This window comes from Atractosteus spatula, chromosome 1, assembly GCF_055471065.1.
Source record: "Atractosteus spatula isolate fAtrSpa1 chromosome 1, fAtrSpa1.hap1, whole genome shotgun sequence".
Lineage (NCBI taxonomy): Eukaryota > Metazoa > Chordata > Actinopteri > Semionotiformes > Lepisosteidae > Atractosteus > Atractosteus spatula.
The window spans coordinates 9,992,166-10,005,000 of NC_142706.1; the positions used below are offsets into that span (position 1 = coordinate 9,992,166).

Here is a 12,835-nt window from a genome sequence, read left to right on the forward strand (position 1 = left end):
GTGAGTGAGAGTTCTTCATTATCTTTAGGTGGAAAAGAAGTGACGTGTGGTGCGCTAATATTTTTCAGGATGAAAGCACCGTAAATGTAAAGAATTAATAGTTGGCAAAGGTATCGTTTACTTAAGGGTTACTCGTTAGTGACGAGTTAAGATGCGTTTTAAAAATGCTGAAGAAGGCCTTAAAACGAAATTAGAGGAAGTGGGATGTTCTACCGTATCAAAAGCCTAATAAAAATCAAGCTGGGAACAAATTTGCCATAGCAGTTGGGGTTGGGTTTCTACTACCCGGCACAGTCAACACTGTTCTTGTTGATGAGCTCAGAAGTCCGCGCCGTGAAGGGTTCATGGGAAGGTGGAAGTAATGCGTCTCCCACCGGTGACGGCATGGTGTTTCTGATTTCGCTTTCTTGCATTTTTGTGTTTTATGTGTTGGATGATAATGGACACAACGGATATGTCAGGCAGCGAAAGCACTGGAATAGAAGTGATCCTTAAAGAAGGAGAGCTTGGGAATAACCCATTTTGTCCTCACGGTATGTGGTAACTTTAGAGGCACAGTTCACTAAAAGAATTGGGCAAGTTATTGGAGTCTTCTCACTCGACTTAAAACTTTCATAACTGCGACAGTTCGCTCAGCGACAGCTTTGACCCTAATGAGTAATTTGTGGTGATCATGCGAGGTACATTTTCTGCGTCGGGTCTTGGCCAGTCAGTTTGATTTCTCGCAGAATGACAACTTCTCACAGGTCACTGAAATATGGCTTAATTTGCTCGTTAAAGTCAACTCGTGAGTCAGATTTTACATGATCTAAGTAACAACAGCAATGCTCACCTTAAAACCAGCGTTTCCGAAATAGGTATTTAATATCATGTCAAATATCTGTCTTCCCAAGATTAAGCTGAAGCAATGATTAAACATAATTCTAGACGTTTTTATTGCCTTTCATTTCCTGGTGTTGGATGTGTAGATATCAAATTTACACAGGTCAGGTGCGCCCTTTTGATGATTTGTAGCTCATTTTTAAATTAATCCGAAAGGTACTTAAGGAAACTCCTACAAGTGTACTATAATATATTTAGGAAGATGTACTTGGCTTAATGTTTGCTTGTCTATGTCAGGTCCTACTATGCTGTTTGTGAAGATGAGTAAAGGAGAGCAGCAAGGCAGAGCGTTTTATGCTTGTTCAGCCTGTAGAGACAGGAAAGACTGCAACTTCTTTCAGTGGGAGGATGAGAAGGTGAGAAAAAATGATTATTTTAAAACAAAGCAAATGAAGATAAGCATGCACAATTATTTTTTTGTCCTGATATGGTTGTGTGAATGCAGTGTAAATTCTTCATCCCCGTGTTTTACTACTTTGGTGGGGTCGGAAATCTGATCTTGGATACTGACCACTGGAATACAAAGGTGTCAGGTCAACTGCAATATGAAGCCAAGCGCCAATGAATTTGTCAGACTCCCCCCTTTTAGCTGGATTCCAGATTACTGCAATGTTACATATCATTACAAGATATGAACAGAAAATTAGTTTATTTAGTTTTATATATCCAAAAAGATCTACATGTAAAAATAAACATAGTATGGCTTACAACAGAAAAATCAGTTAGCATATCTGTAATTTTTATAATATACGCATTTCATTGCTGTGCTCCACAAGGTGCATCAGAGTGTTTGAGAGGTTTCAGGACTTAAAGAAGTCTATTGTCCGCTGATGTCAAAATGCCAATGGAAAATTATGTGAAGGTTGTATTTTACTGGTTATTGTCTTATGTATTATTGTACTGTGAAATGGTTTTAGAGCTTTTGTTTGTGGATATGTCCTGTACAAGGTCTTGAAAAGCTAGGTTGTGGTGACATCTTGCTTTGCAGTGCCCTTATTGCTTTTCAAGCAGCTGCAGGCGTTAACCAAGGACAGTTTCTCCAAAATCATGATGATTTAATGACTGTTATTTTAAAAGTTTGTTTTCTTCCCCTAATCTCCAAAATGGTTGTTTAATTCCACGGCCTCTGACTGATTCTGACCGTCACCTTTTTAGGAGCGGAACAAATTCATAGAACAGTGTTTTCTGTGTTGGTGAAATGAAAATTTCCCTGATATGTAATTTCTCTATAATTGTTTGAAGTCTGGAAAATGTGAAGATTATCTGTGCTTGTAGATATCGAAAGACAGGCTTTTAGCCAGAGAAGAAGAAAATAAAGCAAAGCAACCTCCTTTCACTCACAGCGAGTACTGCTCAAGGTAAGTTGCGTTCTATCTTTTATTCTATATTTATTAGAAAAAAGAATGCTGTGTTTTTGCACATTTGGTCATTTTTAATTTTGTGTTTACAGAGTTGTTCTTAGCGTAGTGTGAATGTTTCAGTTTCACGTACGAAAACTTTCCTTTACAAATTTTTAGGTTTACTTTCCTTTTTGTCAACATATTATAGTGAGACATGAATAATTAATTTTAAAGAAATGTATTATTACACTGAAAGGGGGCAAAATGTTTTCTCTATTAATCTTCGGTGCTGGTACTGAAAATATATTTTTCCTTTCACTTTCCACTGTAAATTGTATTTTTCAATACAAAATACATTCTTTCAAGTATTAGAGAGAAGAACAGGAAGACACTTCTTCAGCCAAATGATTGAGGGAGTATGAAACGAGCTACACAGCTATGTTGTTGAAGCCACTACACTGTTACGTTTTTCAAGAAACAACTGGATTAGATCCTTGGATCAATTAAATTTGAACAAAGTGGCTGAATAAATTGGCTCCTCTTGTTTCTGAAGTTCTTAAATATTTAGATTAGCTTGTTCTTCTTCTTAAAGGTATTTGCAGTTCATATCACTACCGCTGGAACAGAAGAGATTTTGTCGGGATTGTCAGTTGCTTTTGGTTCCTGAAGACTGGGCAAAACACACCACTCACAATATACTGCCTGACATTACCATCTCCCAGCTGAGAAGGCCCAGCCAGCTGCTTTGTCCATTGGAAAATAAGAAGACTAATGCACAGTACTTGTTTGCTGATAGGAGCTGTCATTTTTTGCTAAATCTGTTTGCAGCCTTAGGATTCAGAAAGGTGCTGTGTGTTGGGACACCAAGGTATGTACTCATTTAGCTTTATTTGTATTTTTTATAATAGCTTGCTACTCATGATTCAGGTATTACAAGGGCTCAGATCATTTGGAAAATGTAGTGTTTTAATTTAAAGTAATTTCTTGTCTGTTTTGTTCACTGGTGCCTTAAGAAGTGTTGGAGTTATAGGGCCAGGGTCTCCTGAGTGGCTGGAACTGGAAGTTCAAATCTAGGCTTAGTCAGTTGTCGGTCAAATTGACAACTGCATGTCATCGTCAGTAAGACAGCCTCCTTCAATTGGTGTTAAATTTGCTTTAGGATCTGTGATCAACAGGTGGTGGGTGAGTTTGAACTGCTTGTTTTGGATGGTTCTCAACCCTGTTGTGCTGTTACAAAGGATTTAAAGCTGAATCGGGTAACCTTTGGCAATTATAAGTGCAGGGAATAACGATTGCTCTGCAAGGAGAAAGTGGTCCATAATGAGTAGTAGCAGGCCAGGCATGTTCCTCAGAGTGCTGTGCTGCAGGAAAGATGGCTGATGTCACTGACCTCTCAAGAGGCAAGACTGTGGGTTTTTTGTGGGCATTGCTAAAGACAGCAGCAAGCGTGACCTATACAGCTTGTTCATTCAGGCAGCTTCATGTCATGTAGCAGTGTCTGGTTGTTGGGGAAAAATACATCAACAGAAATTGCAACTGAGGCTGCAATAAACTTTGGAATCAAAGAGAAGGAATGTAGATTTTAGATCTGATGAGAAGACCAAAAAATGGTATTACTGGTTCCTAGTTAGCATCTAGTGTAATTGACTTCATTCATGAAAGTGCTTTTTGTCATTAATTATGTTATGCAGTTATGTATCATGTTGTAGTGGCATCATACTTGAAAAATTTTTGTGTTAAACCTCTTTATTTTTGTAAAAACAGATGAATGTTTTTTTAAGGGGCTGAGGCATAAAACATTACCTTTTTTAGAAGGAAGATGCAGCTTGACTAAGATATAGGGGTAGTTATCTGAAATGGTTTAACTTTCACGTCTAGAAAATAACTACATGGATATATAACCTCAGAGTTTTAAATATTTTTTAGATCACACTACTGTTTTGCTATGAGTTAGGAAGTTCGATGACTTTAAAGTCTATAATGAAATATTTCTAGATACATAAAATGTGATATGGCTTTTAAAAAGCCAGAATCAATAAGGAATTGAAAAATACATTGCTGTAGATTTTAAACTTTCATTTGTCTTATAAAGTTAATATTGTGTCATTTTAAATGGTTAAGCTGTTCTGTTTCATTATGAATTCTGATTGGATTTCAGACTCCATGAGCTAATTAAGATCAGGAACATGTGCGGAGATAACCAAATCATCAAGAGTCTGCTCCTGGACATTGATTTCAGGTAATTTTTATTGAATGTGTGCAGAATTTATTAGTAATACAGGACTGATAGAATAAAGCAAGGAAGTGGTATCAATCTGTCATTAGTTTAAAAGCATTATTATGATGAAATTATCATGATAACATAAAATATCAGATTCTACACTTTCTACTGTATGTAAATGTTTTTTTCAAACTGTTAAGTGCATAATAAAACAAAACAAGCTCATTATTTGTAATGATTATAAAAAGCAATTAATTTTTCCAAAGGAACCCTTTCCAAAGGAATCAAGCATACTTTGAAAATGTACACATATTTTTCACAAAAGTATTCAGATTACACTTTCAGAAGGTTGAAATTCATTTGCGGTAATATTCTACTGAAGTGTTTGAGTTAATATCCTGTGATTTGTGATCTATAATAGATTAAATTGTTTCTTAAACGATGAATATTTGGAAATGTGTTTAAAATCAGCTTATCCCATGAACCACCACTAATAGCATGGAAATGTCTTGGAAAGTTTTAAAGATCATTGTGGCATATTTCCATGTGGTTAGGTTTGATTTGTCCAGTTTCTGGCTTAAAAAACCGGAACGCAGGAAAGACGGGCTCAGCGAACTGGTGATGCATTCGGTCAAATACTGCCGTCAGGGCGCCAGAAAACTCCTGCAGGAGCTTCATGGTAACAGCGTTGTAAAAGGCAAGCTGCCCCTTTTGGCAATCCACCAGCATGCCCACTTTCCTAACGGCCCCCTGGCTCTTCCCACAGCTGATGTAGTGGTCATTGTGCCAAGCGGACAGTTGGTTGTCCCTGAACTCGATGCACCAGGAGTGCCGGTTCCTTCCCAGCTTGGCGTTCTTCTGGTTTCCCTTGCGCTCGATGGACCCGTAGGCAATGCCCACACTCCAGGCAGAGCAGCAGCTCAAGTCCACTTCCCAGTAATGCCTTCCCTTGGACAGGCTGGCTGAGCCCAGGGCACAGCACACCTTGTCGAACTGCAGAGGGCTGTCCAGCAGAGGCTGTGGCTCACTGCTGTAGCACATACTTCTCTGATCCCTGGACACTGCGATGTTTTTGTGAGACGACTTACTGTCGATCGTCACTGCAGAAGAATCTGGAACAAAAACAGATATAAGAAGGATATGACGTTTTCAGGTTGGGATTAGGAAATCAAATGCCTAATATTGACATAGATTATTTTCTGTTTATATTGAATGTTTTGAAGGTGAATGGAAAACAATCACATAATACTGTAAAATAATAATTCAAAATTATGTTTATAATTACAGCTATAACTTTGCTTTGATGTTTTTAGGTTAAACGCGATGAAACAATTACCCAACAGGAGTACTTTTCTGTGCATCTGGGCTTCAAGATCCTTTGAAATGTTGTGTAGTATTTTCAAAAGTCTCTGAAATCTGTCCTCATTCATCTTTATCCCCTGCTCAGTAGCGTCTTTTTTCTTAGGGCAGCTGGAAGAGTGTATGTCTTGAATTTTGGAATTGTTTTTTTAAGTATGAATATACGTAGTGATTTTGCATTAAAAAGGGGACTGAAAGTTTAATGGACAACATAAACACATCTGCACCAGCAACAGTACCTAATGCCATTAGTACCTAATGATCAGCTTTTTTTTTTTACCTTGGCAATACATCACAATAATGGTTATCAATATTATGTCAATTCTTCTTGAACAGTAATACATTTATTCACATTCTCAACCATAACATTTACTGAATTCTGAGGGAAGATGAATCATGGTACTTTGCAGCTCATTTGTTACCTTTTTATCATTTATTGCTAAAATATTAAAATATATAGGGGTTTTGTCACACTGCTGTAGGTGGAATTTGTTCTTTTATTCTCTCTAACCTAAGGAAATTTACTTTATCTAGAACATAATCTGAATAATAATCCTTACTCTTAAGATTTTGATAAAGAAAAGAAAATACCTGCATTCCCCAGGATTATCCTAAAAGAGAAAAAACGTTTAACAACATTTTGAAAGTTAGTCATTTATATTCTGTGTAATACAGTGTTGTACAGTAACATTACAATAATTGATCAGAATAAAAACAGGTAATTTTGTAGTGCTCTACCTTGGTATTAAAGTATTTTAATGTAACTGAGAGTGTAAGGGTTGCAATACAGAGTTTTAAGAAGACGTGGGAAGACCCTGAATTACCTGCAGTATGGAGCCTCCTCTGGTCTGATCTAGTGCCTTCTGTGTATTTGCCATGGCCCTCTGAATCTGGCCAAGATGCTGACTCCATTCCTTCATGATTTTGTTCAGCTTTGCACTGGTTACTCTTTGGTCTTCCTCTATGGTTTCTAGCATGGCCATCTCGTCTTTATGCAGAGCTTTTCTTATGGCTTCGTATTTTTCAGAAATCTGCTGCTTCATTGTGTCGGCAGTTACTGATAGATTAGCACTTCTTTTCTTTAAAGATTGTAAGTGGGCTTCAGTTCTTGCTTTTTCACTACATAGTTCTTCAAGGTGTCTCGACAGTACCTCCTGTAATTGCCAATTGTTAAAATATAATTGTTAAAATAGTGTATTTATTGATCATTTTTAACCTCGCCTTACATATTTTTCCTAGTTGATACTTGGAAAGTTGCAACCTTTTTACAGTCTCTAAATACCAAGGGTTTTTTTTTTGTTGAAAACAAATTCACCTCTTATGCTCTGTTTTCTGGTTGTAGTTAATGCCCGTAACGATTTTTAATCGCTCCGTATTTTACCTCTGAGTTTCTGCCTTTTATGAAACTGCCTGGATGTATTCCCAGTCGCTCGAGCTTTGGGGAGCGTGGGGGTGGCTGGTTAGACACACGAGAGCCCTCTTGAGGTCGAAGGCAGTGTGGGTTGACCTCCGGCTTGTCCTTGGAGCGATCAGCATATGGGCCTTGGTGAGGGGGAACAGAAACACAGGGGACCACCGTAGGTGCCAGGGACATTGTAGACTTTCCCTCAAGGTCTTGAATGGTAGAGTCCGTCTGCTGTGGTTCTGCCATTGTTGCTTGTTCTGGTTAATAGACACAGGATTTGAAGAAGAATATTGTAGGTGTTAAATGAATTAAATGAAATGAAACAGTGCGTCTCATTGTTACCTTCAGTGTAACTTAAATTGCGGAAAAAAGATCACTGTGTAAATGGATTCTGGACCAGCGGGTTGTGGATTTGAATCTCGGGGGAGTTGCTGCTGTCGTGCTCTCAAACTAGGTACTTCACTCATTCCGTCTGTTTTTGCTTGATTTATTTGCATGAAGGATAAAAAAGTGCTACTTAAATCTAAATTAATTAATTATGTTTCTTCGTCTTTTCATTGGATGAAGTTGGATATTGAGTAAAAAGTGACAAACTTTCCAGCCAGTTCCAGTATTACTAGTTTGGAACACAAACTAGGCTTCGAATTTGTGTGGAAATTAGAGGTCTGTGTTACAATAACATTTTCAAAATTGCCAAAATATCACTTAGTTGTATTTTATAAAATTACAAACTGTTAGAAAACGACAATCAAATTTTAGGTGCTTAAGGAGTTAACAATTTCATGTTTTTTTCCAGAAAAAATTAAATGATTAAATGAACATCTTAAGAACCTAAACGTTTTCAAAATAATCTCAAAGACTCTTAAACAAGGTCCTATATACAGTATGAACTTTCAACAGCATCTTAAGTCACAGGTTGATAGTGTTAGTCATGGTCACTTGTCACTTTTTTTACTTTAAGTTGATGGGTCAGATCTTGAAGGCAAAACAAAAAAGAAAAGAAGAGCATTTCTTATCTGGGTGGACCTGATGAATCCTAGTTAATTTTCCAACTCATTTTTTGGGGGGATATTAGATGTTTGGGCAACAAAATACTTTTTTCTAGCTGAAATTTAGCAAGCATTAAAAAGCATTTAGACTTTGACTTTATATTTGAAAATATAAAGAATGTTAATGGTGCATATACTGTCCAGAGCCCCAAGCGTTATCATAAATAAAAAATATGGAACTCGTATCAATATAAAGCTTTTCTATTTCTTCAGTATGTTGCATCATTACATTGTTTCATGAACAACATTACAATACTGGATATATAAATCTGTGTGCACTTTTGTATGAACAGAGTTCATAGAGACATAGAGCTGAAAGTAAAACCTAAATAAAAACATTTCTATGAGTGAGTTCTAAATAGTCTGAAAACTAGTGGAGAATATACCAAAAATGAATTTCAAACAGTTTAAATAACCTAACAAATGTAATTTTAATGTATGTCAAAGTATTCAATAGATACTTACTTTCCTTGTAAAGATGGGGTTCTTTTCTGCTCTGTCTGTCAGAAATACTCTGTTGCAGGTAGGAATTTACAATGCAAAAGCAGGATGGTTTACAAGCAGGAGCATGTTATGTCCTGTTCCTACCCTTGCAGATATGTAAAACATGTAAAACTAGGAATGTGTTATAAAATTACACAATATTTGTTTTTTTGTATTATTGCCTTTGGGCCATAGTTGAAAACTGCTGCAGAAATGTGCATATGTAAGACTAGTTTTCACATGTGCGCAATTTGTACCCGTTTCATGTTGAAGACTAAACTTCTGGACTTCTACAAAAAGTCAGTTATAAAGACTGCAGCTTTGTATGTTTAATTAGAAGCCGCATAAGTACTTATAATTCATTCCTAATTTCATGTTGTGTCACCACCTTTAGATGGTTAATGCCATTATGGTCTTTCCAAGATCATTGATGGATATTTCCAAGACTGAACAACGTGCTGCAGTCACATCGTGTGCTTGAGTGAAGGGTGCAATGAATAAGCAATGCCAAGGATGCATGGTTGCTGTGTTATTTGAACCCATCACACATGCACGGAGACAATGGACAAGGAAGGTTCAGTGTGGCGACGAATAGATCAAGGATGTCCCCAGGCCTGAATAACCCTTGGACCACTGCAAACATTTCAGGAACACTTGGTAAAAGGAACTATGGGATGCATAGTTAATGTGATCACTGGATCAAGGCTTTGAATGTTCAGAAGAAATTAGGTGGTCATCTAGAAGTATTGGACCCATTACTCGTGGATATGTTGACTTGTCAAAGGTTTGTCAAAGGTTTGTCTGATTGATGCCCCTGTAACCTTGGCTTCCAAGATTGCCACCAAAGTATGGCAGAAAAAGAGTTTGTCATCTTTTTATCACTCAAGAGATGTGTCCATCACTAGTAACTTGAGATGAAGACTGAAGCAATGCAATTACAAAACTTGTGTTGTTCATATGGCCATAAAAGCATTAGGGAACAGTGCTGGAAGATGACGATGTGTTGATTTTGCTGTTCTGGAGCAAGTGAAGCAGTTTGCAAAGCCAATGGATAAAGCTCTGTGAATCAGATATTGTGAGATTTAAGCCTAGGTTCTGTTACTAGCCAGGTGTGACCAGGATTTCCCAAGTGGTGTCTCACTCTTAGCTAAGCACTTCTTGAAATATGTTTGGGATTAGTCATTAGTCTTAGCCTTGGAAAGTTGAGTCTAGACATTTTACTGCTTTGAGCAAATGTAAAACGCATTTGGTGATTGCTTTTTTAAATTTGGAAATGGCATTTTGTTTGCCATTTAGCATCCATTTTGCAAACAAATTCTTCTGGAGGAATAACTTCTACTTTAAAGTATGGATGGAGAAATAAAGTCAAGAAATTATCTTTTCTTCTTGCAAACCTTTTTGAACACCCTTCAAAGTGACAGCTCAAGTTCAATATGATGTGACTTTGAAAACCATTTTCATGGTGGATAAGTAGTGCTGACATTTGAAAGTTGAACCTTCAAGTTTAACATACAATCCCATGTTATGTTGACAGGTATTCACAGTTTTATACAGAGGATGAGTTCTGCCATTACAACATGTTCAACCATCACTTTTTTAATGGAAAGGTAAGAAAACGTGTCTTTTTTCATAGCTTAACACTAGAAGTATTGTTTGGTAGACTAGTAGATGGCACCCTTGCCTCCAGATAAGAATTACCAACCTGTGCTCCAATACAGCAAGCAGGGGTATAAGGCATAAAATGTGTTAAACTGACTGACTGCTTGCTTATTAAAGATCTCATGTGCCCATTTGTAACCATAGGAATGTTAGCCTCCATGTTCTGACTGAATTCCACTCAGGACTTGCGTGAACCTGCCTTGCTAAAGTTCCTCCCTAATTCAGTTGATGAAGCAATCTCTCATGTCTGTACCCGATATGCTGCACAGTGAGGTTTTTGCTACATGAATTGTGCTGCACTTTGGTGATAAATTAAGGTCTTTGGGGCCCTTTGGGATGATAATATAAATGCAATGCAATATTTCTGCTATACAAATACAATGCATTATTCTTATTGCTATAGTTAATATTTGTTCTGAATATGTACTTTATAACAATATCAAATTTGTCTTTCTGTATGGCCTTCAGTTCACTGTTTTCTCAACAGTGTCTCAGTTTTGAAGTTTGATCACTGACTTCTAAGGGGTTGTGGTTTGATTGCAGTTTTGTCCGTGTATCTCAGATAGGAAGCTTGTTTTGCAGGCAGCAGAGGATGTTTTCAATTCCTTTTTGAGCGAAGGGGACGGAGCTAAGGTTGTCATGGTCGCCGACCCACCATTTGGAGGCCTGGTAAAGCCTTTGGCTTACAGTTTTGCCCTTATCTCCTCTAAATGGAAAACTCTGCAGCCCCCAGGTAAGTGTTGCATCAACAGCAACATTTACTTAAGCATTAGGATGCCTTGTGCAGAAGTGGAACTGTTTGCAATTAAAACTGGCCTGAGTTAAAACTGGCCTTGACTGTTTTGTGAAGATTGAACTTCCTCAGGCAGTGAGATAAATGTTGTTAAATAGTGCTCAACACACAGATCAGATACTTAGCCATGTACAGTCAGCTGGAGCAGTGTTGTTAGAGCTACAGCTTGGCCAACCCTCCTGGAGAGCCTTTAATAAGCTGCGAAGATTTTCTTCCGGACGGTGAAAAATTTCTCTTTAAACCTCCAGCAGTAACAGAGCAGCAGTTTTAAAGACTTTGTTCTTCTACACCTACAACTAAACTTGTCTTTGCATGTGTAGATAAGAGAAGCCAAGAGATGCCCATGTTCTGGATATTTCCTTATTTCTTTGAGTCTCGCATCCTTGAATGTTTTCCAACATTTTCTATGCTGGACTATCAGGTATTTGAAATATTATTAATTAACATTAATAATGTAGTTTAAAGATTAATGAAAATCGAGGAAAGGAAATTAAGATTAAGGTTTAAGGAAATTAAGATTTTAATTAAGTACATTAAAATGAGGTTTAATTTGCATTTATTAAACCTACTTTGCTATAAGAGTCCATTTAACATAATACTTTTATAAGCAAGTTTAAGTTCAAGTTTATTGTCATTATACTCATATACAGGTATATGGTATAACGAAATGCTATTTAGCTAGCTCTCAGACGATAAGTAGTACAAAAAACAACAATACAATTATATAATAAAAGAAAGACAGAGACAACAGGCAGTGTGCAAAACAACAACAGGTAACAGGTAATGTGCAAAACAACATCAGATGTGCAAAATCATACATCAACAGAATGAAATAGAGGATAGAAAATTATGGGGAGTGAGCTTCTTGACTTGTGAGGCAGAGGTAGATTTCAATGTGTGTTTGAGTTTTTGGTAAGAAAGAAGGCACTGTGAAGTTCAGTTCGTACGTGAGAGAGGCTGGGAGTTTAATAGTTTGATAGTGCAGGGGTAAAAACTATATAAGCAGTATAGTGAGATGTGTTTCTTGTAGTTGAACTGCTTCAAATTGTAATACAAATAAGTTTTTTATTTTTATTTATAAATGTATAATTACAGCAGCATGTATTTTTTTTCTATTGATGCCAGAGGTTTAAGAGTGTTTTGTTTTGGTTGATGGTTCAAGCTGCAGATTCTAGTCATCTTGAGGGATTGTTCGCTGTTTCTCTCTGCTTGTCCCATTTAAATGCTCCTATAGTGTAGTAATACCTTTTGCTGTTTTGTCAGTCTGTGTTAGGGAAGGGAATTAATTGCTTATGAAGCCCATCGGACTGTTATCCGGCTGTTATCCGAATCAGTTTTTGCCTGATTTCTTCTGTTGCTCCCACACATAGAAAAGGTTCTGGGTTTTACCTTTGTGTGAGGAAAACATGCATCGCGGAATTTGACCTGATATTTTTTTTGCTTGTCAGGTGGACTATGACAATCACCCTCTTTATAAGCATGGGAAAACTGGTCGGAGGCAGTCTCCAGTTAGGATGTTCACTAACCTCTGTCCCAAACTTATGGCTCTTCCTGCAGAGGAGGGCTACAGGTAAAACAAGAAAGGACGTCTTAAGATCTGTCTGAAAAAAATCTTAATTACTGCTTACAAAATGTTTAAAATAC

At 37.2% G+C, this 12,835-nt stretch overlaps 2 protein-coding genes across 3 annotated transcripts in view; one reads left to right on the forward strand and one right to left on the reverse strand.

The window, feature by feature from the left end:
• Positions 1 to 323: 323 nt before the first annotated feature.
• Positions 324 to 12,835, forward strand: part of zcchc4 (zinc finger, CCHC domain containing 4) — a 16,924-nt gene continuing 4,412 nt past the window's right edge. Inside the window, exons 1-9 of one of the 2 annotated variants that reach the window (XM_088913486.1) lie at positions 324 to 533; positions 1,120 to 1,238; positions 2,158 to 2,240; positions 2,815 to 3,090; positions 4,381 to 4,461; positions 10,274 to 10,346; positions 10,981 to 11,131; positions 11,512 to 11,612; positions 12,640 to 12,761. In XM_088913486.1, coding sequence (XP_088769612.1) covers positions 425 to 533; positions 1,120 to 1,238; positions 2,158 to 2,240; positions 2,815 to 3,090; positions 4,381 to 4,461; positions 10,274 to 10,346; positions 10,981 to 11,131; positions 11,512 to 11,612; positions 12,640 to 12,761 — 1,115 coding nt within the window. In that variant the 5' untranslated portion in view covers positions 324 to 424. Of the gene's footprint in view, positions 534 to 597; positions 681 to 1,119; positions 1,239 to 2,157; positions 2,241 to 2,814; positions 3,091 to 4,380; positions 4,462 to 10,273; positions 10,347 to 10,980; positions 11,132 to 11,511; positions 11,613 to 12,639; positions 12,762 to 12,835 lie in introns of those variants that run through there. The other variant, XM_088913495.1, reaches the window with a different exon arrangement.
• Positions 4,452 to 8,785, reverse strand: LOC148840577 (E3 ubiquitin-protein ligase TRIM62). The gene is made up of 6 exons (XM_088913507.1): positions 8,722 to 8,785; positions 7,184 to 7,464; positions 6,627 to 6,956; positions 6,394 to 6,413; positions 5,780 to 5,913; positions 4,452 to 5,555 (listed from the first exon to the last, which is right to left on the reverse strand). The coding sequence occupies exons 2-6, from the start codon at positions 7,451 to 7,453 to the stop codon at positions 4,963 to 4,965; spliced, it is 1,347 nt and encodes a 448-aa protein (XP_088769633.1). The 5' UTR covers positions 7,454 to 7,464; positions 8,722 to 8,785; the 3' UTR covers positions 4,452 to 4,962.